This window comes from Callithrix jacchus, chromosome 3, assembly GCF_049354715.1.
Source record: "Callithrix jacchus isolate 240 chromosome 3, calJac240_pri, whole genome shotgun sequence".
Classification (NCBI taxonomy): domain Eukaryota; kingdom Metazoa; phylum Chordata; class Mammalia; order Primates; family Cebidae; genus Callithrix; species Callithrix jacchus.
This window is the reverse complement of record NC_133504.1, coordinates 25,763,030-25,785,621: the sequence shown is the minus strand read 5'-3', so window position 1 is coordinate 25,785,621 and position 22,592 is coordinate 25,763,030. Positions and strand designations below refer to the sequence as shown.

Genomic DNA, 22,592 nt, shown 5'->3' with positions numbered 1-22,592 from the left:
AGAACCCTATAAAACACACCACCAAAGCAACCAACCAATCCAAGAAAAAACATGTCTTGGAGCTCCCTTGGTCCTCTGTGGGCGGCCCTGCCACCCAGTTCTGGCCCCGCCCAAGCACCTTCCACCCTACCCAGCCTGCTCAAAGGGGTCCTGTCTACCAAAGCAGAGCACTTCCTCTCTAAGGCACTATCACTCTCACTCTCTAGCTCCACACCCCCTCTTTTTCTTCCCTCTCCATCTGGTGCACTCCCTGTCACATCTCCCTCTCTCCCTTCACTGTCTTTCTCTATCACTGTCTCTCTCTCTCTTTTTCTCTCCTTTTCAATCTCTCCATCCCTCTATCCCCTACTCTCTTTCAAGCTTTGTCTGTGTCTTCGTCTTTGTGTCCGTGTGTGTCCCCACTCATATGTGCCTCTGTGTATCTGTGTGTGGGGGGAGGAGCGTTTGCTCATGGTGGTGATGGGGGATCTGGATGTCCATTAGTCCCTTTTCCCCCAGCATAAGGCTGCTGGCTCTATTGCCAGTGCGGGTGTTGAAGTTGAGGTGATAGTCTCACACAGGCAGGTTTGTGGATCTTGTTAATTTTCATGTAGGAAATGAGAGTGCAACCACAGAGAATGATTACTGTCTCCCTGCAGCAGGGAGAGTTTCCAATATGGCCTGTTTGGAAACTGGAAAGGGGAGCACTGACGCGATGCTGGTTTTCCACCCTGGAAGTCTCTGTGTCCCCACAGAGCTTGGGAAATAGTCCACAGCATCATTTCTCTCCTTCCTTCCCTCCTACCCTCCCTCCTTCCCTCTCTCCCTCTTTGCTTCCCTTCCTCCCTCAGTTCTTCCCTCCCTCACTTTCTCACTTTCTCCCTCCCTCTCTTCCTCCTTCCCTCCCTTAGTCCCCTCTTTTTCTTTCCCTCCCTCCCTTTCAAGGTCCCTCTATTCATCTGTCCTTTCCTCCCTCCCTCTCTCTGTCTGTTCCTTTCCCCTCTCTGCATGCCTTCTCTCCTGCCTGGAAAGGGCTGCACCCGGGCTTGCACAGTGTTTCAGGGTCTGCATTTTGCTGCCAGGCACTCCACGGTGATGGCAAGTATGCTGGCAGGACACTGGTGGAGAGTGACGGCAGAGCAGGAAGGCAGAGAAGGCAAGCTGCCAAAAGGAGAGCAAGGCTGGCTGCTGCCTGGGCTTGGCATTTCCCGGGACAAATATCTCCACCCACCCCACTGAAGAACATGGCAGAAAAAGGGATGAGACCTCTGCTTGGGCTGGTCCAGAAGCCTGGCCTGCTGTTTGTGGACCCCTGTGACTCAGCTTGAGCGGGTCCAAGTTGTCCCATGAAGCCCATGCCCAGTAGGCTGCCTTGCTGCAGGATCTAGTTCCCCAAATCTTTGGGGTGTGGAGGTCACTGAGGAGTCTTGGGGTGTGCATGCCATTTCCGGAGGAGCCAGTGCAGCAAACTGAAAATTCCCCAGTGCCAAGGAAGGTTGGGAGATTTCTTCTGCCTGCGAAGCCTGGCTGTGCTGGAGCAGAGGGATGGCCTTTGCTGCCTGGCTCACGGAAGCCCTCTGGCCAGTTCCTTTCCCATGACGATGCCTGGAAAGCGATCTTTCTGAACTGCTCAGAAGAGCATGATGTTCTGGGATCCAGTGACTGCAGCCTGCATTCACCTGCCTTCTTCTATGCTGCGTTTTCCAGTCCAGGGACCAGATGCCCACCTGCCACTGCCTCAGCTGGCCTGATCTCTCATTCTGAAACCAATTCTGGACCTTGGGCTCTGGAGTGCCTATCGCTTGGGCCAGCTGTTCTCTGGTGGAGATTCCTGAGTAAGGCTCCGCTCAAAGAATTTTTGCAGGGCATCCCTTTGGCTCTGGGTCCAAATGAGTCTCTTCACCATCTCCAGGCTTCCACAGGAACAGGACTGTCTGAAGGTGTGGAGAGAACCATCCCGGGGAGACCTGGCCAGAATTTCACAGTCAGACACTAGCAAAGATAGGCTGGTGGGCTTCTGTGCCCCTCAGTTGAACTTTGCACAGCACACAGGTCCAGCCAGGAGGCTGGCCCCACCAGCGACTTTTATAAAGACTTACCAGCCCCTCCATTCATTAATATACATGAAATCTGGGGCCCAAGTGGCCCAGGTAGCCCTGATTCCGAAGCTGAAAACCACCGGGACCAGGGCCTGTGGAGTGGGTGAAGGTGGGGTCAGAGAGGAAGGGGAAGGGGTGCTTTCGGGGCTGGCTCTCTGTGGTTTTCCAGGAATTTCACGGAAACTGGAAGCTCTCTCTGGGCTCACACACATTTTCAGGGAGAAACCACCCTGGAAGTGTGGAGTGCGGAAATGAACCTCCAAGACTGTCTTGAGTTTTTCAGGTCCTCTCTCTGGGAAGGACACAATAGTTATGGGTGTCACGTTTGCCGTGATAGTCTCATTCATGCAGGTGTGTCTCACTCACACAGGTGTGCCGGTCTTGCTCATTTTCCTGTAGAAATGAGAGCGAAACCACAGAGAAAAGAAACATCTCCTGCATCACAGCCTGAGGCTGGATTTCTCTCTGCCTTCATCCCTCTGTCTCTTGCTGTCTCTCTCCCTCTGTCCTCCCCTTCCTCCATCCCTCCCTCACTGCCATCCTTTCTTCCTTTCTCCTCCCTTTCTCCTTTCCACTGTCCCTCTGTCCTTTTCTCTCTCTATCCCTGCATTTCTCTATCTCTGTTACTTTCTCCATCTCTATTTTTCAACATTATATGATCCAGTTGTGTGTGTCAACATTTTTTAGCAATAAAATTTATTTTCATTAATGTATGTACATTATTATTTAGAAATCTTATTTATGTATTGCATTTTTTTATTAAACATAAATCTATTTCAGATTTATTTTACAACATAGTGTAAGCACAACTTTTATAAGCAGTGTCAACCCAAAAATTGCATGACTCACATTACTGTGATTCTTTTCTATTGCAGTGGTGGAGAACAAAAGCTCTATACCTCCAATTTATATCTTTGTATTATCGTTTAATTGGTCCCATTTACTGGAGTGATTAAACACTATTTCCTGACTATTACAAGAGCTGTGGGCTGTGGGGAGGTCAGGGTTAGGATGATGCAAAAGTGAAGATAAGATATTCTCATTTTCACATCTATGGTAAATACAAATTCCATATGGAAGAGAGACAAATTATCTTAAAATTTAAAATTCTAAACAGCATTAATGTTTATTATTACATTGAATGAAAATTATAAAGCAACCAAACAAATAATACACTTACACAGTGAAAGACTGTATTATTTCAGTGTAAAATGCAAGTAGAATATATGTCAAATACAACAAAATATACTGTATTGTAGTATATTATGAAATCTTCATATTCTGTAATACAGTGCAATCAATTGAAATGTGTAAAATACAATATAATTTAAATTTAGGATGTTTAAAATAAAAATACATGAGGCAGCTGAAAAAATAAGTACAACCATTTTCTGTTTAATATATCTTGACTTAAATTTTATGTAAAATATTAAAAGTAGACCAATTACATAGTGATTTTACTATAATTATATCAAACTGTAAAAATGTATAGACATTTTCCCACAGGTAATGCTATTCTTGGTTTATGGATATTAGTACTTCATGGGTTCAGGCTGGAAGAGTGAGAACCTACAACCATTTCTGAATTTAAAAAGGAGCAATTTCTTGGTAAGGCAGCTCATGCCTGTAATACCAGCACATTGGGAGACCAAGGCTGGTGGATCACTTTTGTTGAAGAGCAATCTGGCCAACATGACAAAATCTCTCTCTGCTAACAATATGAGGAAAAAAATTAGCCAAAACTATGTCTTTACTAACAATACAAGAAAAATACATGTCTTTAGTCCTAGCAACTTGGGAGACTGAGGCATGAGAATTGTTTGAACCTAGGAAACGAAGGTTGCAGTGAGCTAAGATTGTGCCACTGCACTTTAGCCTGGGTAACATAGGAAGACTCTGCCACAAAAAAGCATATAATTTTATATGTACTTTCCTACAATCTAAAATATGCAAACTCATATGATTAGGTTCGAATAGTTTCCTGATTCCATATAAATGCACAACTGTCATCAGATATCCGAAAGGCACCAAATATTTAACATGAAGTAGAAAATCAGTCTGTAGCCTTCGTGGTCTGCAAAATGCAGGGCTTACCATTCTGAGTATATTGTTTAAGTTTCTTTCCTGTGACTGCTTCAGGTTCTGCTATTTATTAAGACAGTGCATTTAAAATCATTGCTGCTGGTCATCTGGAAGAATCTGAGAAGTAACAGGTCCTTGTTCTCATTCCCAGAGCTGCATCCTCTGCTGAATAGGGTCAAGGTGCTCACAGCTCAAGCCTCATCTGATCCACTGACCGACTCAGTTATCTCCTGGCCAGGGGGAGGGGTGTATCTCTATCCAAGGCTGAATCCCAAGGACCAGGTAGTGTGTCTGGGACAAGCGAGTCCTCAGCAGGGAAGGCACAAGCTGCCTGAGTGGCCATGGCATAGAAGGTCTGCACATGAGCACACAGAGCTCCCCGGAGCTGAGTGAGCCATGTGAACTGCTCCCAGGTCAGTGGAGAATGGACAAGCTGTGCCCGCACCTGAGCTAGGTCTTGATAAATAGCCTCCAATGTAGCTCTCACAGAGGTCACCAAGGTTTTTTGAAGTGACGGTGGTTGAACTCCTAGTGCCTGAGACCTGTGCTGCTTGCTGTGTCCAGTGCGAGCCCTCAAATGTCTCCTACGGTGGGCATCACATGTCTCCTGGATTTCACTGTTGTGCACAGCAATGGAGGACTTTGACTTTTTTTTCATTGTTAAGCTACACTCCTCTTTTGGACAGTTCCCTACAGAGAAAGCATGTGAGAGACTCGCCAGAACAGTTCCCACAGACTCTCATTTCCAGAAACTCCTGTGTGCTCAGGTGAACCACACTTGTCTCTCCCACTCCTTCCTGACCACCTCACCACTGGAACAAAGTGAGGCTTAACTGCTTCTGAGTCCCCAAATATATTCTGGATGCTAAGATCTCAAAAAAATTTTGTTACTAAGTAACTCCCTTCCTGCTCAAGCCTCCTTTAAAAGTTTTCTGATTATTTGCTCTTTGGGGCAAAACAAACAAAACAAAACAAAACAAAACCACCACCAACAACAAAAAACACCAAGATCCTACCTGCTCTGTCGTGGCAGCTCTCCTTGGAACTGGTTGTTCTTTTCCTGCAGTTTCCCTGATATGAGCTGGACTCTGGTTCTGCAGATACAATGAGCATTTGAGAAAGTGCCTCCAACTGAACACCCTGAAATTCAAAGTCCATCCTGGACACTCAGGAGCTGAGGTTACTACCAAACCCCAGCTCTCTTCTGTTCTCCAGTGTCCAAAATCTGTAGGGCCCTGGAAGCCAATAAACTCCCAGTTTCCTTGCCAGGGGAGCCTGTGTTGGTGTCCTGTTCCTTCCCACCTTGAAAGATTCAAATCTTACCTGATCTAGCAGTGCTGTTTCTGGCTTTGAGCTTGGTTTTCTCGGAGTTCTCCTCGTTTGGATTGGGCTCCAATCCTACTGCAAAAGAAAGTTTAAGTAACTCACCTCTCCCTAGGCAGAGTCCCATAGTCTATCTCTGATGCATTTGTGTGGACAGTCTTCCAAGTGAAGCTCTTTTGCCAGTGTCATGAATGAACACATTTCTCAAAGTCCCCTGAGGACACTAAGCCATTTCTCATCCCCAATCTCAAAATAAAACCCTACCAAAGACGCATAGCTCAGTATCCCTGATTCCAGCCCTCCTTCCAGCCTCCACAGAAACAGCCCAAGGGCTTACCTTGCCTTTGTATGTGATTCTCACTGGATTGAGAGAAGCTGGTCTTGTCTTTTGTTTTGGATGGTTTCTTCTCATCTGAGCCCTGTTCTGTAAAGGAGATCTGTTGGAAATGGGGCTGGACTGTGGAGCTTTGGATAGAGGAGTAGTGGAGATCGGAGTCTTCATTTCACCTTCCCATGTTGAAGCTCAAGTGAAAGATGCTCTCTCTTACACGTCCAAATGTAGAGTGTGGGTTAGTCTGCCGGTCTTGTCTTTTATGCCTCCCTCTGCTGGGCGTGGCTTACTCTTATTGGCTGAACGGTTTTCTCCTATCTATTACTTATTAGAGCCTCAATAAGGTTTCTTACTGTAGTTCTACTGGGGACCCAGCCACAGTTAAAGGGAGACATTTTCAGAATCCTGTCATAGTGTCAAGAAAACAAAGAACCAGGAGCACAGGGATCAGAAGATCAGGGAATCATTCTTTCTAATTTCTGTCTCAGTTCCTGTTGCAAGTATTTATGATCCTGTTCATCTTTCAAGATGCAGAATTAGACATACTTATATTGACACATGTTATATATTTTGCACAGAAAGAATTTATTATACATAGTGTTAAAATTCTATGCTTGAATATTATCATTTATTTAATGCTTGGAAACAACAAATGTCAAATTTTGGTTGACTGTATTAGATTCACACAAATGTGATAAAATGAAAATGCAGAGAAAGACTAAATACCAAATAAAATGGCCCTTCCTACCTTAAATATGAGAAAGATAATTAGATCACATGCAATAAAATTTAATGATTAGGTTAGAGCCTATGCTGACCTAATCAGCCCCTTATTTCTGAGGTAGCAAAAAGTCTAGGTAGAAAAACTTGCCCCCTTTCTCACCCTTCCTCAGTCTTCCCAGGAGCACCACTGTGTTGTACGGAATTTATTCAGGCTCCCTTGTATAAATGGACTTGGTTCCAAATGGTAACCCAACTGATCACAAGAAAAACAGCCTAGCTTCTGAATATTCAGCTCTCATTTTCACACAGAAGACACCACCTGAATCCCATCAAAGCCCACAGTGTTTTCCAACAACCACCATCAAGATACACTCCAGAGCAGCCTCTCAAAATTGTCTCAGCGAGACAGGACAAGGTGTGGTGGAGCTCCAGGTTCAGAACAGCTGCCTCATCACTTCCTTCTGCGAAATCTGTCTCTGCTGGTCAGAGCCCTCAAACTATAGAAGGCTTAGTCTATGTCCCAGCAAGAGTTCCCTAAAAGGACCTTCTTGTCTCCCACCCTTCTGAAAAGAGTATTCAGGAATGAGACATTCTGTTAGGGAGTACTCAGCCTCCAGTCCCAAATGACTTGATTGACTGATGAACTGATTCTCTGAGGAGGAGAAAGACAGAGGTAGAGACTGTGTTGGGTGAGTCGTTGTTTTCCCAGCTGTGCAAATAGTGGAACCAAAAAAAAAATTAGCGGTGGACAGACACTGACTAATGAAATTGTCTGAATGTAAATTGAAATTATCATAGTAACATTATGCATTATAATATGATATCATATAAAATTTATTTCACCTACAAATACATTTTGAAAGATTACAATATAATATTATATAAAATTTTGTCAGGTAATTTTATTAAAAATCAAGTCAAATTTTGTAACAACATTAACATATAAACTTGATAGAAAGCTAGGAAAATTATCTGCTCTTGTGTAAATGACTGCTTTTTAGCTAACTCTGTAAAAGGTGTGAAGAGAGGTCTGCTACTTACTTGATGAGACATCGACTTCCAAATCTTGGCTGTTTTTAACCAGTGCCCTCTCAAGATATGAGAATATTTTACTGAAAGTAACCATTTTCATATATATCATAAGAATTTTGTTTATTTTGTTAATAAATTATAACATTTATTGGTTATTAATAGTTTATGTCATTGTTAAAATATACTTCTACAGATAACACATAATATTGGTGTTTTGATTTGTTTTTTAACCTTAGCTAAGTCAATTTATTCAATTTTTATTTATTAAATTCTATTTATTTTAGATAAAAGAGACCTTGTAGCTGTCATATTCTGTACTTTGTTAGAAAGACAAATTCTCAGGCAAAATTCAGGCCTGGCCAGGCATGGTGGCTCACACCTATAATCTCAGCACTTTTTGAGAGCTAGTTGGGTGGATCACCTGAGGTTAGGAGTTTGAGACCAGGCTGGCCTATCTGTACTAAAAATACATTAAAAAATCTGGGTGTGGTGGTGCATGTCTGTAATCCCAGCTACTCAGAAGGCTGAGGTAGGAGGATCACTTTAACCTGGAAGAGGAGGTTTTGGTGAGCCGAGATCACACCACTGCACTCTAGCCTGGATGACAGAGCAAAAGACCGTCTTGAAAAAAGAAAAAAACTCAGACCTATTTTTATAAAAATCTAGATTTCAAATAATGTTTCTAGGTGCCCGCTTTCAACAAAACCCAATGAAAAAAAACAAAAAGTTTCTAGATAATTCTCATGCATATTAGTAATTGTTAAATTGGGTACTTTCATTTTTAAGGGAGGGATTGTTTATATGAATGTGCTGATGTGTCAAACATGTACAGTTAAGATTGTACCTTTTTTTGGACAGAGCCTCACTCTGTCACTCAGGTGACAGCTTTGACTTCCCAGACTCCAGTGATCCTCCCATATCAACTTCCCAAACAGCTGGGACTACAAATGTGCACCACCATGCCCAAATAATTTTTTAAAAATCATTCTAGCAATGAGGTCTAACTATGTTGCCCCACTGAGGTCTTTTATATTGTCCAGGCTGGTCTCAAACTCCTGAGCTCTGGCTCCCAAAGTGATGGGGTTACAAATGTGAGCCATCCAAGATTAGACCTTTCAATGAGTGCACATCTTAACTCAAAAAAAAAACTAATTAAAATATAAAGTCTGAGTTAGAAATGGGTTCACATTAATGATTTTAAATTTTGTACTACTTCTGTTAAAAGAGGGATTGTTTATATGGGTGTGTTTATGTGTAATAACCTAGTTAAGATTGAACATTTCTCTTTTTTTAGAAACAGTCTCACTCTGTCACCCAGGCTGATGTGTTGTGGCACAATCACAACTCACTGTAGCCTCAAACTCTGCTATGTCAACATCCCAAGTAGCTGGAACTACAGGCGTTTACCACCATGACTGATTAGTTTTTAAAAAAAAATTTAGTAGAGATGTGATCTCACTATGTTGCCCAGGCTGTTCTCAAACTCCTAACCTCAAATGATCCTCCTGCCTTGTCTTTCCAAAGTGATGGAATTACACAGGCTTAAGCCATTGTGCTCAGTCAAGATTTTACCTTCAATGAGCACAAATCTTCTCTGTCTCTCTCTGTCTCTCTCTCTCTCTCTCTCTCCCTCTCTCTCTCTCACACACACACACACACAAATAAAAAATAATGTCTGCTTGAGAAATGGGTTGAAGTATAGATAATACAAAATTGGCACCGTATTAGTTGTTGTTGAGCCTGGGTAACAAGCCTACTGTACTTTTTTATCATTTTTTATATTTTTTAAATTTTCTATAATAAAACATGTATAAGAACACAAAGTTGATCTACAATGCTAGCTCTTAAGATCCTAGTGACTTTGGAGGAGCAAAAAGAGAGAAAGTGGTTGCCAGAGCATCAACGAAGCTAGTTTTCTATTTGTAGGTTACACAAGTGTGTTTACTTCATAAAAATCAGTTGAGCTTTATGTGATTTCTTTGTACATGTCTTTCTGCATGAATGTTATACATATATAAAAATGTAAATATTACCTATTTGTACAATATTTTAACTTAATAGCTCAGGGTAATAGCACTGTTTTGTATTGTTTTAAAGTGGGACATATTTACTCAGGGCATCATCAGATGAATATCAATATTTCAAGGTGTTTATCCATGCCTAACTTTTTAGTGTCCTTCTAGGTCTTTACATGTTTTCATCAATTTAGTAAGTATAATAGTTTTAATTTTTTAGGGTATAGGCCAGGCATGGTGGCTCACGCCTACAATCTTAGGTCTTTGGGAGGCCAAGGTAGGAAGATCATTTGAGTTCAGCATTTTGAGTTTTTTTTAGGATGCAATTATTCTTCACCAAAGTCCTTTTCCCACAGTGAGATTCAGCAGTGCAGGGGCACCTAGCACATACTATGCATTTGGTGTGAGTAGAACTGGATTGAATCAGGAATAAAATGTGTAGCAGAGGTCAGTTCTGGAAAGAAAAGTAGGTAATGCAGGTAAGATTAGAAGACCACAACTCAGCAGCAATTTTTTTTTTTCATTGCAGGAAACCATTTGCCATTAGTTCACCAGAAGAGGTTGATTTAAAGCCGCCAATTGGGAACTTGTTTGTACCCCATAGTTACCCGGAGAGCTTTAAACAGCATTGTTTCCCAGATCCCACTACCAGGATTCTGAGTGAATTTATCTCTTGTCTTTTGTGTTTAGACAATTTTAAGTTCCTCTCTGGTGATTCCCATCTGCACCCAGGGGTAACAACCCCTGGTTCGGGGTGAGAGATGAATTTGCTGTGCATGCTTTCCTTGTGTGCTATGGTGATGTGCCCCATGGCGACTCCTGAGTTTGGAGTCTTAGAAAAATACATTTGTCCTGTTAAAAATTTTTAAAAAATATTCAAGACATTCTTAGCTGTTTGGCTAAAATGCAGCAGGAGATAATATTTTCTCAACAGATGTATCTGGATGGCACTTGCCTTCAGAGTAAAAGGTGGTTTTAAGCACAATATAGTACTTTTTTTCTAAAGGCTTTCAAAGCCTTTTACTATCATATCCTTATGAATCACAGGAGTAAAAATATCTTAGTTATATAACTGTCAAACATTGTATTAGGAAAAAAATAAGGGCATGTCTTCCATGCTCAGGGACCCTGATTAAAATCAGTTTAGACCCATCTGCCTGGTGTGGAGGCTCACACATGTAATCCCAGCACTTTGGAATGCTGAGACTGGAGGATCACTAGAGCTCAGGAGTACAAGATCAGCCAGCTCAACATAGTAAAACCTCATCTCTGCCAAAAATACAGAAATTGGCCAGTTGTAATAATGTGCACCTGTGGTCCCAGCTACTTGGGAGGTCGAGGTGAGAGAATCACTGGAGCCCAGAATGTCAAAGCTGCAGTAAGCCACTGCACCCCAGCCAGAATGACAGAAAAATATATCTTTTTTCAGAAAGAAAAATAAGTTAAAAGGCCCATTCTCTCAGACACCTTCCTTTTTCTACATAAAACATGGGGCTTTTGACATAAACGGTATTAAAATAAACTGAAAATTCTCCCATGTTCAGAAGCAGTAGATGAAAGTTGGTCACCAGGACTCTTCAAGATGGCGGGGTAAGAGCAGCTCCGGGTTGCAGCAGCTCGGGGTTGCGGCTCTCAGCGAAGGCTCAGAGGGAGAGTTCAAGATGCATTTTCAGACGGATCTTTGTTGCCCACAGAACGGGAGGGATTCCCAGGTGGAGGAGAGACATGGGGCACCGCAGCGGCTGTTTTGGCAGCAGCACAGCGGCACTCCGCACAAGGCGCACTGGTCTGGATGCCCTGTTAAACCGGCAATCTGAGATTTGGGAGGGCATATTAGCATATCCATCTGATTGAACAGGACTTGGACAGTGACCCAAACTAGGAGATTCCCCGGAGGCAACATTTGAGCTGGCGCAGTGTGTTGCTGCATGGGAAATCGTATGGATCCCGGCCCCCAATCAGCGGTTGACTGAAATACCTGGGAGAGAGTCAACCTTCCAACTTAGGAAAGGGAAAAAGAGGGGCTCTGAGGCGGTGAGCCAGGTGGCCCGGCTCGGCAGGTCCCACCCCCACAGGGACAAGCAGGGCAGCGATTCCATACACCCAAGGTTGAGAGTTTCACTGAGGACACAACTGAGCTCAGGACGGCACAGCTCGGTGGGGGAGGGGCGTCCTCCATTGCCAAGGCAATCCGCCCCTACAGAAGTATACTCCCATTGCTGTCACAGCCAGCCATTGCCGAGGCAACCCACCATAACAGAGAGATTCTGCCAATACAGAGGCAACAGAGTGGAGCACAGGACAGCAGGGCGGAACCCTCAGCAACAGGGCGAAGCCCAAGGCAACAGAGCAGAGCCCGCCACAGTACTGCGGAGCCAAGGCCAACAGGGCGGAGCCTCGGCAGGCAAATAGTGACTAGACTGCCCCCTAGCTGGGCAGGAAAGTGCAATGAACACTCATAAAGAAAGCCCTAACGCCCGAGACAGAGCATCTGAGGGAAAAAAAAGGGTTTTTTATAAGTTCTGCTGTAGCAGACTTAAAAGTATCCGCCGAACAATCCTTAATAAACAATGGAGCTCACAGCTCAGCACTTGAACTCCTATAAAGTACAGACCGTCTCCTCAAGCAGCTCCCTGACCCCTGAACATCCAAAGAGTCACCTCAAAAAGGACTGATCAGACTGACATTTGGTGGGCATCTTTCTGGGACAAAGATAGCAGCAGAAGAAACTGGTAGCATCCCTCACTGTCCGCAGCTGCTACAGGCGTACCCCAGACAAGCAGGGCCTGGAGTGGACCTCAGCAGTCGTACAGCAGAGGGGTTAGACTGTTAGAAGAAAAACTAAGCAACAGAAATACTTCACCCTCAACAATCCAGGCGTCCACTCAGAGAACCAACCGAAAAGTCAGCAACTACTCAGACCACAGGAGGATAAACCCACAAAGATAAGAAGAAACCAGTGCAGAAAGGAGGAAAACACCCGAAACCAAAACACCTCACCTCCTACAAAGGATCAAAACTCCTCACCATCAAGGGAACAAAGCTGGACGGAGAATGACTGTGACGAAATGACGGAATCAGACTTCAGTATGTGGATAATAAGAAACTTCCGTGAGCTAAAAGAACATGTTCTAAATCAATGCAAAAAAACTAAGAACCTTGAAAAAAGATATGAAAAAGATTCGAGAAAATAATAACAAAAATTGACAACTTAGAGAGGAATATAAATGAATTGAAGGAGCTGAAAAACACAACACAAGAACTTCGTGAAGCATGCACAAGCTTCAACAGCCGAATTGACCAAGCAGAAGAAAGAATATCAGAAGTTGAAGATCAACTCAATGAAATAAAACAAGAAACCAAGATTAGAGAAAAAAGCACAAAAAGGAATGAACAAAGTCTCCAAGAAATGTGGGATTATGTGAAGAGACCTAACATATGTTTGATAGGTGTACCAGAATATGATGAAGAGAATGAATCCAAGCTGGAAAATACTCTTCAGGATATCATCCAGAAAAATTTCCCCAACCTAGCAATCCAGGCAAATACTCAAGTCCAGGAAATACAGAGAACACCACAAAGATATTCCACAAAAAGAGCAACCCCAAGGCACATAATGGTCAGATTCAACAGGATTGAAATGAAGGAGAAAATAATAAGGGCAGCCAGAGAGAAAGGACGGGTCACCCACAAAGGGAAGCCCATCAGACTCACAGCAGATCTCTTGGCAGAAAATCTACAAGCCAGGAGAGAGTGGGGCCAATATTCAACATCCTAAAAGAAAAGAACTTTCAACAAAGAATTTCATATCCAGCCAAACTGAGCTTCAGAAGTGAAGGAAAAATAAAATCCTTTGTGAACAAGCAAGTACTCAGAGATTTTGTCACCACCCGGCCTGCTTTACAAGAGCTCCTGAAAGAGGCACTACACATAGAAAGGAAAACCAGTACCAGCCATTCCAAAAACACACTAAATGCTAAAAAGCATCAACAAAATGAAGAACCTTCATCAACTAATAGGCAAAACAGCCAGCTAGCATCAAAATGGCAGTATCAAATTCACACATAACAATATTAACCCTAAATGTAAGTGGGCTAAATGCACCAGTCGAAAGACACAGACTGGCAAATTGGATAAAAAGCCAAATCCCATCGGTGTGCTGTTTCCAGGAAACCCATCTCATATGCAAGAATACACAAAGCCTCAAAATAAAGGGATGGAAGAAGATTTACCAAGCAAATGGAGAGCAAATAAAAAGCAGGAGTTGCAATTCTCATCTCTGATAAAATAGACTTTAAAGCAACAAAGATCAAAAGAGACAAAGAAGGTCATTACATAATGGTAAAAAGTTAGACACAACCAAAAGAGCTAACAATCCTAAACATATATGGACCCAACACAGGAGGACCCAGATATATAAGGCAACTTCTTAATGACTTACAAAGAAACTTAGACACTCCACTGTCAATAATAGACAGAATACCAGACAGAAAATGAACAACGATAGGCAGGGCTTCAACTCAGACCTGGAACACGCAAACCTGATAGACATTTACAGAACTCTCCACCCCACATCCACAGAATTTACATACTTCTCAGCACCACATCACACCTACTCTAAAATTGACCACATAATTGGAAGTAAAGCACTCCTCGACAAATGCAAAGGAACTGACATAATAACAAACAGTCTCTCAGATCATAGTGCAATCAAGTTAGAACTCAGAATTCAGAAACTAACTCAGAACCGCACAGCTTCATGGAAACTGAACAACTGGCTTGGCAATGTTGACTGGATAAACAATAAAATGAAGGCAGACATAAAAAAGTTCTTCGAAATCAACAAGAATGAAGACACAACATACCAGAATCTCTGAAACTTATTTAAAGCAGTCTCCAGAGGAAAATATATAGCAATTAGTGCCCATATAAGAAGAGTGGAGAGATCCAAAATTGACACCCTATCATCAAAATTGAAATAGATAGAGGAGCAACATCAAAAAAACTCAAAACCTAGCAGAAGACAAGAAATAACTAAGATCAGAGCAGAACTGAAGGAGATATAGACATGAAAAACCTTTCAAAAAATCAATAAATCCAAGAGCTGGTTTTTTGAAAAGATCAACAAAAGAGACAGACCACTAGCCAGACTGATAAAAAAGAAAAGAGGCAACAACCAAATAGATGCAATAAAAAATGATAAAGGGGAAATCACCACAGATTCCACAGAAATTCAAACCATCATCAGAGAATATTACAAACAACTCTATGCATATAAACTAGTAAACCTGGAAGAAATGGATAAATTCCTGGACACCTGTGTCCTCCCAAGCCTAAACCAGGAGGAAGCTGAAACTTTGAATAGACCAATAACAAGGTCAGAAGTCGAGGCAGCAAATAAGGGCCTACCACACAAAAAAGCCCAGGTCCAGATAAGTTGACAGCCGAATTCTACCAGACACACAAAGAGGAGCTGTTATCATTTTTTTCTGAAACTATTCCAAATAATCCAAAAAGAGGGAATCCTTCACAAATCATTTTACGAGGCCAACATCATCCTGATACCAAAACCCGGCAGAGACTCAACAATAACAGAAAACTTCAGGCCAATATCCATGATGAACATATGCAAAAGTCTTCAATAAAATATTGGCAAGCTGATTGCAACAGCAAATCAAAAACTTATTCATCATGATCAAGTAGAATTCAGCACGGGGATGCAAGGCTGGTTCAACGTACACAAGTCTATAAATCTAATTCACCACATAAACAGAACCAAAAACAAAAACCACATGATTATATGAATTGATGCAGAAAAGGACTTTGACAAAACTCAAAGCTCTTTTTGCTAAAAAGCCTCAATATACGCGGTATTGATGGAACATATCTCAAAGTAATAAAAGCTATTTACGACAAACCAACAGCCAATATCTTACTAAAGGGGCAAAAACTGGAAGCATTTCCTTTGAAATCTGGCACTAGACAAGGATGCCCTCTTTCGCCTCTCCTATTCAATATAGTACTGGAAGTTCTACGCAGAACAATCAGGCAAGAAAAAGAAATAAATGGTATTCAAAGAGAAAAGGAGGAAGCCAAATTGTCTCTATTTGCAGACGACATGATAGTATACCTAGAAGACCCCATTGCCTCAGCCCAAAAATTCCTGAAACTGATAAGCAACTTCAGCAAAGTCTCAGGATATAAAATCAATGTGCAAAAATCACAAGCATTTCTCTACAGCAATAACAGACTGAAAGGGAGCCAAATCAAGAATGAACTACCATTCACAATTGCTACAAAAAGAATAAAATACCTAGGAATACAACTTACAAGGAATGTAAGAGATCTCTTCAAGAAAAACGAGAAACCACTACTCAACGAAATAAGAGAAGACACAAACAGATGGAGAAACATTCCATGTTCATGGTTAGGAAGAATCAATATCATGAAAATGGCCATACTGCCCAAAGTAATTTACAGATTCAATGCTATTCCCATCAAGCTACCATTGACTTTCTTCACAGAACTGGAAAAAAACACCATGAACTTCATATGGAACCAAAAGTGAGCCCGCAGAGCCAAGTCAATTCTAAGCAAAAAGAACAAAGCAGGAGGCATCATACTACCGGACTTCAAACTATCCTACAAGGCTACAGTAATCAAAACAGCATGGTACTGGTACCAAAACAGAGATATAGACCAATGGAACAGAACAGAGGCATTGGAGGCACCACAGCATATCTACAACCATACAATCTTTGATAAAGCTGAGAAAAACAAGCAATGAGGAAAGGACTCCATGTTTAATAAATGGTGTTGGAATAACTGGCTAACCATGTGCAGAAAGAAGAAACTGGACTTCTTCCTGACACCTTACACTAAAATTAACTCCAGATGGATTAAAGACTTAAACATAAGACCTGGAACCATAAAAACCCTAGAAGAAAATCTAGACAAAACCATCCAGGACATAGGAGTAGGCAAGGACTTCATGAACAAAACACCAAAAGCATTGGCAACAGAAGCCAAAATAGACAAATGGGACTTAATGAAACTCCACAGCTTCTGCACAGCAAAAGAAACAGTTACTGGAGTGAATTGGCAACCAACATAATGGGAAAAATGTTTGCAGTTTACCCATCTGACAAAGGGCTGACATCCAGAATTTACAAAAATCTCAAACAGATCTACAGGAAAAAAACAAACAAGCCCATTCAAAAGTGGGCAAAGGATATGAACAGAAACTTTACAAAAGAAGACATATATGAGGCCAACAAACATGAGAAAATGCTCATCATCACTGGTCATTAGAGAAATGCAAATCAAAATCACATTGAGATACCATCACACGCTAGTTAGAATGGCGATCATTAAAAAATCTGGAGACAACAGATGCTGGAGAGGATGTGGAGAAATAGGAACACTTTTACACTGTTGGTGGGAGTGTAAATTAGTTCAACCACTGTGGAAGGCTGTGTGGCGAGTCCTCAAGGCCTTAGAAATAGAAATTCCATTTGACCCAGCAATCCCATTACTGGATATATATCCAAAGGACTATAAATCGTTCTACTATAAGGACACATATACACGAATGTTCATTGCAGCACTATTTACAATAGCAAAGACCTGGAACCAACCCAAATGCCCATTGATGATAGACTGGGTTGGGAAAATGTGGCACATATACACCATGGAATATTATGCAGCAATCAGAAATGATGAGTTTGTGTCGTTTGTAGGGACATGGATGAATCTGGAGAACATCATTCTCAGCAAACTGACACAAGAACAGAAAATGTAATAGCACATATTCTCACTCATAGGTGGGTGATGAAAGTGAGAACACATGGACACAGGGAGGGGAGTACTAAACACTGGGGTCTATTGGGGGGAAAAGGAGAGGGCCAGCGGGGCGGGGGGGAGCTGGGGAGGGATAGCCTGGGGAGAAATGCCAAATGTGGGTGAAGGGGAGAAAGGAAGCAAAACACACTGCCATGTGTGTACCTATGCAACTGTCTTGCCTGTTCTGCACATGTACCCCAAAACCTAAAATGCAATAAAAAATTAAAAAAAAAAAAAGAAAAAAACGTAAAGAAACTTGAGAGGCAATGCTTAGCTAGGTGGCTCACAGCCTAGGCTTCCAACTGTAATCACATGGCCAATTTAAAGAAATACCATCACCTGTGCCCTCCTTACAGACACGGTCTATTGGTCTTAGTGGGAGCATGCATGTGGTTGTCATTAGAAAGTCACATTGTCCCTCTTTGAAGATTACATAATATCATATATAGAAAAATCTAAAGACCACCAAAAGAACGCCCAGATTTATTTTAGGATGCAAAAATCAACGTACAAAGTTTAGTAGCACTTTTATACACTAATGATGATGAAGCTGAGAACTAAACTAAAAAGTCACTTTTTTTTACAAAGCTACAAAAAAGTTAAAATGCCTAGAAGTCAAAGAGATGAAAAATCTCTGAGCTGTTGACCACTACCTGTGGAAGTTCACCTGCAGACCATGACTCAATGATGGATAAATGAATGCACTTTCACACCATACAGTGATTCAAGTGTGCTAGGGATGGATATTGGCTGCTTTCAGAGGGTGAAAGGCAACCAACTGACTAAGACTCCCTCTCCAACTTTACATTTATTCAGTATAAATTTTACAACAGAGGTGCTAAGTCAACACATTTGTGCATAATTAACATGGTTAAAAGAGTGGTTTTATAAATGATAAAATCTTTAGGTTCCAGGCACAGAGTAGACACTATTAACAGGTAATTCCCCTTTGATCTGCCCCTGAGAGGGACATCCAGCACAAAGTTGACATGAGTAAACAGTTAGGGATGTGGGGTAAACAGACTTAAACTGGGAAAGCTTCTTATCATCCCTATCTTCTCCCTAACTTAATGGAAGTACCACCTTCGGCCTGTCCCAAGAAAACCTTTCAGCCTTCCAAAAGGTTTAAGACTATAATATATAACTTTCCCTAATATTTTCCATAATGTTTTGCCACCACCCCATGTGAATCTCAATGAATCTCTGCAAGTAAAATTACAAAACATTGATGAAAGAAATTGTACGTGACACAAATGGGAAAAAGATCCTATGCTCATGGATTGAAAGAATTATAATCATTAAAATGACCATAACACACAAAGCAATCTACATATTAAAGGCAATTTCTATCAGAATGTCGACGTTATTTTTTATAGAATTAAAAATATTCTAAAATTCACATAGAACCAAGAAAAGAGCCTGAATAACGAAAGCAAATTTAAACCAAGAGAAGAAAGCTGGAGATATTTCATTATCTGACTTAAAATTATACTCGAAGGCTTAAGTAACCAAAATAGCATGATACTGATATGAAGACACATAGACACATAGATCAATGGAACAGAATAGTGAACCTAGAAATAAACCACATGCCTACAAACAATTGTCAACAAAAACATACATAGGAGAAATGACATTCTATTCCACCAATTGTGCTGAAAAAATTATATTGCTGTAAGCAGAAGTATGGAATGAGACCCCTGTCCCCCACCATATACAAAAATTAATCTAGTATAAATTAAAAATCTAAATTGTAACACCTGAGACTATAAAAATGCTAGACAAAACTCTAAATAAGCTCTTCTGGACATTGACATGGACAAAGAATTTATGACTAAGATATCAAAAACAGATATGACAATATCAAAAATGGACAAAAAGAACTCAATTCAACTAAAAAGCTCCTGAAAATGAGCTTTCTAATTAACAGAGCAAGGGAAAACTTATGCAATGAGATAAATATTTACAACTTTTGCATGCAACATAGAACTAATGTCCAGAATATACAAGGAATTCAAACAGCTCACAAAAATGAAACAAGTAACCTCATTAAAAAACAGGGAAAGAAAATAAACAGACATTTGATAAAAAAGGCAATGATGGTCAACAAGCCTGTAAAAGATGCTCAACATTGTCAATGATCAGAGAAATGCCAATTAAAAACCACAATGAGATACCAACTTACACGTGCAAAATGTCTATTACTGAAAAGCAAAAACAAAACAAAAACAAAAACAAAAACTGAGATATGTGTTAAGGATACAGAGGAAAGAGAACATTTACGCATTGTACGTGGGAATGTAAATTTCTACAACCTCTATGGAAAACAGTGTAGTGATTTCCCAAAAGACGAAAAATAGAACTTCCATTTGATTCAGCACTCCTACTACCTGGTATCTACCCAAATGAAAATAATTCCTTCCATAAAGAAAGTACCCACACTCATATGTTTATTCCAGCACTATTCACAATAGCAAATATATAAAATCAGTTTAAATTTATCAGTCAACAATCAAAGAGAGAAAATAATAAAGATAAAGAAGAATAAAATAATTTATTTTTCAGCAACATGAATAAAACTGGAGGTCATTATTGTAAGTAAAAAAACTCAGAAATAGAAAATCAAGTTCTGCATTTTCTTGGTTATAAGTGGGAATTCAATAATGCATACACTTGGATACAGAGACTGGAAAAATGGACACTGGAGACTGAGATAGACGAGAGGTTGGCAGAGGGTTTAGGAATGAGAAAATAACTAACTGGGACAATAAACAGCATTCAGATGATTGTCACACCAAAAGCCCATACTTCATCACTATGTAACATGCTTCTAGTAATGAAGCTGCATCTGTACTCTCTAATGGATTAATAAAGGGGGGAAAAAGGCTGGGCACAGTGGTCACACCTGTAATCCCAGCACTTTGGGAGGTCAGGAGTTTGAGACCATTCTGGCCAACACAGTGAATAAACCAGGCCAACACAGTGAAATACTCTCTATATTACAAATACAAAAATTAGCCGGATGTAGTGGCAGATGCCTGTAATCCCGGTTGCTGGGAAGGCTGAGGCAGGAAAATCACTTGAACCTGGAGAGGTGGAGGTTGCCATGAGGCAAGATCGCACCACTGCACTCCAGCCTGGGCAACAGAAGGAGACTCCCTTGCACAGGCTGGAGTGCAGTGCAGTGGTGCCATCTCAGCTCAACATAACCTCCTGCTCCCTGGTTCAAGAGATTCTTCTGCCTCAGCTTCCCGAGTAACTAGGATTACAGGCATGCACAACCACGCCCAGCTAATTTTTGTATTTTTAGTAGAGACAGAGTTTCACCATGTTGGCTGGGCTGGTCTCCATCTCCTGACCTCATGATCCGCCTGCCTTGGCCTCCTGAAGTGCTACGATTGCAGGAGATAGTCATCACGCACGCCCAAAACTTTGGCTTTTATCAAAAGGGCAAAATTAATATACCTTATAATTTTTTTAAATAAAAAGTTTAGGCAGAAAAATAATATTAATGAAATAAATAAAAAATATTCTATTTTAAGAATGATACAGAAAAATAATTAGATGAACTAGAGTAGTTAGGCAAGATTCTAAGCCACTTAGACATTTATAGACAGAATATCTAACAGAGTAAAATAAATAACACAAAGGGCAATGGCAATGACAAATTGACATATTTTCAATCATTTTAGATGATATTAAAACCATCATCAAATTTAGTTTGGTTTCATAATTTTAAAAGTTAAATAACTTCATTAAAAAGTTTAATTAGGTGCATAGATAAATGGGCAGAATTTTGACCAGTAGACAGAGGATACACATTTTCAAAGACCAGATAAAATAATTATTTGTTGCTTTTTTAGAGGGGAGAGAGCAGTTTCATTATCTGGTGATATAGTGGGGTCCTTCCCCGGGAGGTGAGGTCTTCCACTGTTTACCGCTGGCAGTGCTCCAGGAGGCACCAGGCGATTCAGTGCTGGGCTCAGCTGGGGGCCAGGCCTTGGAGTAGGCGAACTGGGCAGGGAAGCAGTACCTGTGGGGTCCTCGCCTCCCACTCCGTCGGCTGCACTGCCTCTCCTGGTGCTCCTCAGGCTCCCACTGAGTCTGCCTCTCTGTAGGGCAGTGAACCGTCCTGCCCAGAACCTTATCCTCAGAGCCCAGTTTGATGCAGGTCAGGAGTTTTTACTTCCTCCCCTTGGGCGGGACTTTGTATCTGGGTTTCTTCCAGTCCTTCCTCCGGCCGCTTGTGTGTCTGCCTGAGCTTAAATTCCAGCCTCACAAATGTTCCAGCTGGGAGGGGCATGTCCACGGCGCTGTCCACACAGGTCTCCGGGAAGGCCGACTGTAGAGTAGGTGCTTGTAGATTCCTCCAGGGTCACCTGCAGGCCCCAGAAGCTCGGCCCCGCCCGCGCCCCCCCGCCCAGGCACCTGGCCAGCGAGATCTGCAGCTCTCCCAACCTTCCGCGGTCACCCAGGCCCGGCGAAGCGGGTGTCCCTTAGCTCTCCAAGCCCACTGGGAGCTGCCTCCATCTCTGCCCCGCCCCTTGGGGGGCCACGCCCACAAACCCGCTGGGCGGAGGCCAAAGAACCAGGAAATGGTCCCTTTCTTCACATTGACCTTGGGGTTTGCCTGGTCTTCTCCACTCCCTCCCACCCTGCCTGCAGTGTTCCCTGGGGCCCGCAGTTTCAGCAAAGTTCCCTGCCACACCGGGAAGCAGTCCTGTCGCCCAGTCCCACCCTCACCCTGTTTCTGGCCCATTCTCGCTCCCCACTGGTCTCCACACGACTCCCTCTCTTCCCTGCCACTTCCCTTGCTCAGTGCAGTCCATGACCACTTCTCCCTTCCACCCCCCACCGGCTCTCCCGGCTCCCACGGGGTGCCCTTAATCCCCGGGGTTCCAGGTCGACTAGACAAAATTATTTTAAATGGGAAGATTTGAATTCCATTGAATTCATGACATCAGTAATCCATCTGGTCACAATTTAAAGACTTTTGACATGATAATAGCAACTCTTAATTTAAAGTGTAACCAGATTTCAGAATATCCATCGTTTTATGGAAAGCAAACCCTGTTATAACTAAACAACTAATTTAGTAAATTTTTAGGATACACTACTAACATATAAAAATCAGTTGCATTTTTTATAGTACAGTAAAATATCTGA

General features: G+C 41.8%; 1 protein-coding gene across 3 annotated transcripts; it reads right to left on the bottom strand.

Moving 5' to 3' along the window:
- Nucleotides 1-933: 933 nt before the first annotated feature.
- LOC100387363 (protein FRG2-like) lies at nucleotides 934-22,563 on the bottom strand. Of its 3 annotated transcripts, none has more exons than XM_078367813.1 (4): nucleotides 5,821-22,563; nucleotides 5,484-5,558; nucleotides 5,177-5,254; nucleotides 934-2,471 (listed from the first exon to the last, which is right to left on the bottom strand). In XM_078367813.1, the coding sequence occupies exons 1-4, from the start codon at nucleotides 5,983-5,985 to the stop codon at nucleotides 2,418-2,420; spliced, it is 372 nt and encodes a 123-aa protein (XP_078223939.1). In that variant the 5' UTR covers nucleotides 5,986-22,563; the 3' UTR covers nucleotides 934-2,417. The 3 variants fall into 3 exon arrangements, with proteins under 3 accessions (XP_078223939.1, XP_078223940.1, XP_078223938.1); XM_078367814.1 differs by lacking the exon at nucleotides 934-2,471 and adding an exon at nucleotides 3,452-4,850 and having other exon boundaries at nucleotides 5,821-22,562; XM_078367812.1 differs by lacking the exon at nucleotides 934-2,471 and adding an exon at nucleotides 3,452-4,850 and having other exon boundaries at nucleotides 5,484-22,563.
- Nucleotides 22,564-22,592: the final 29 nt, after the last annotated feature.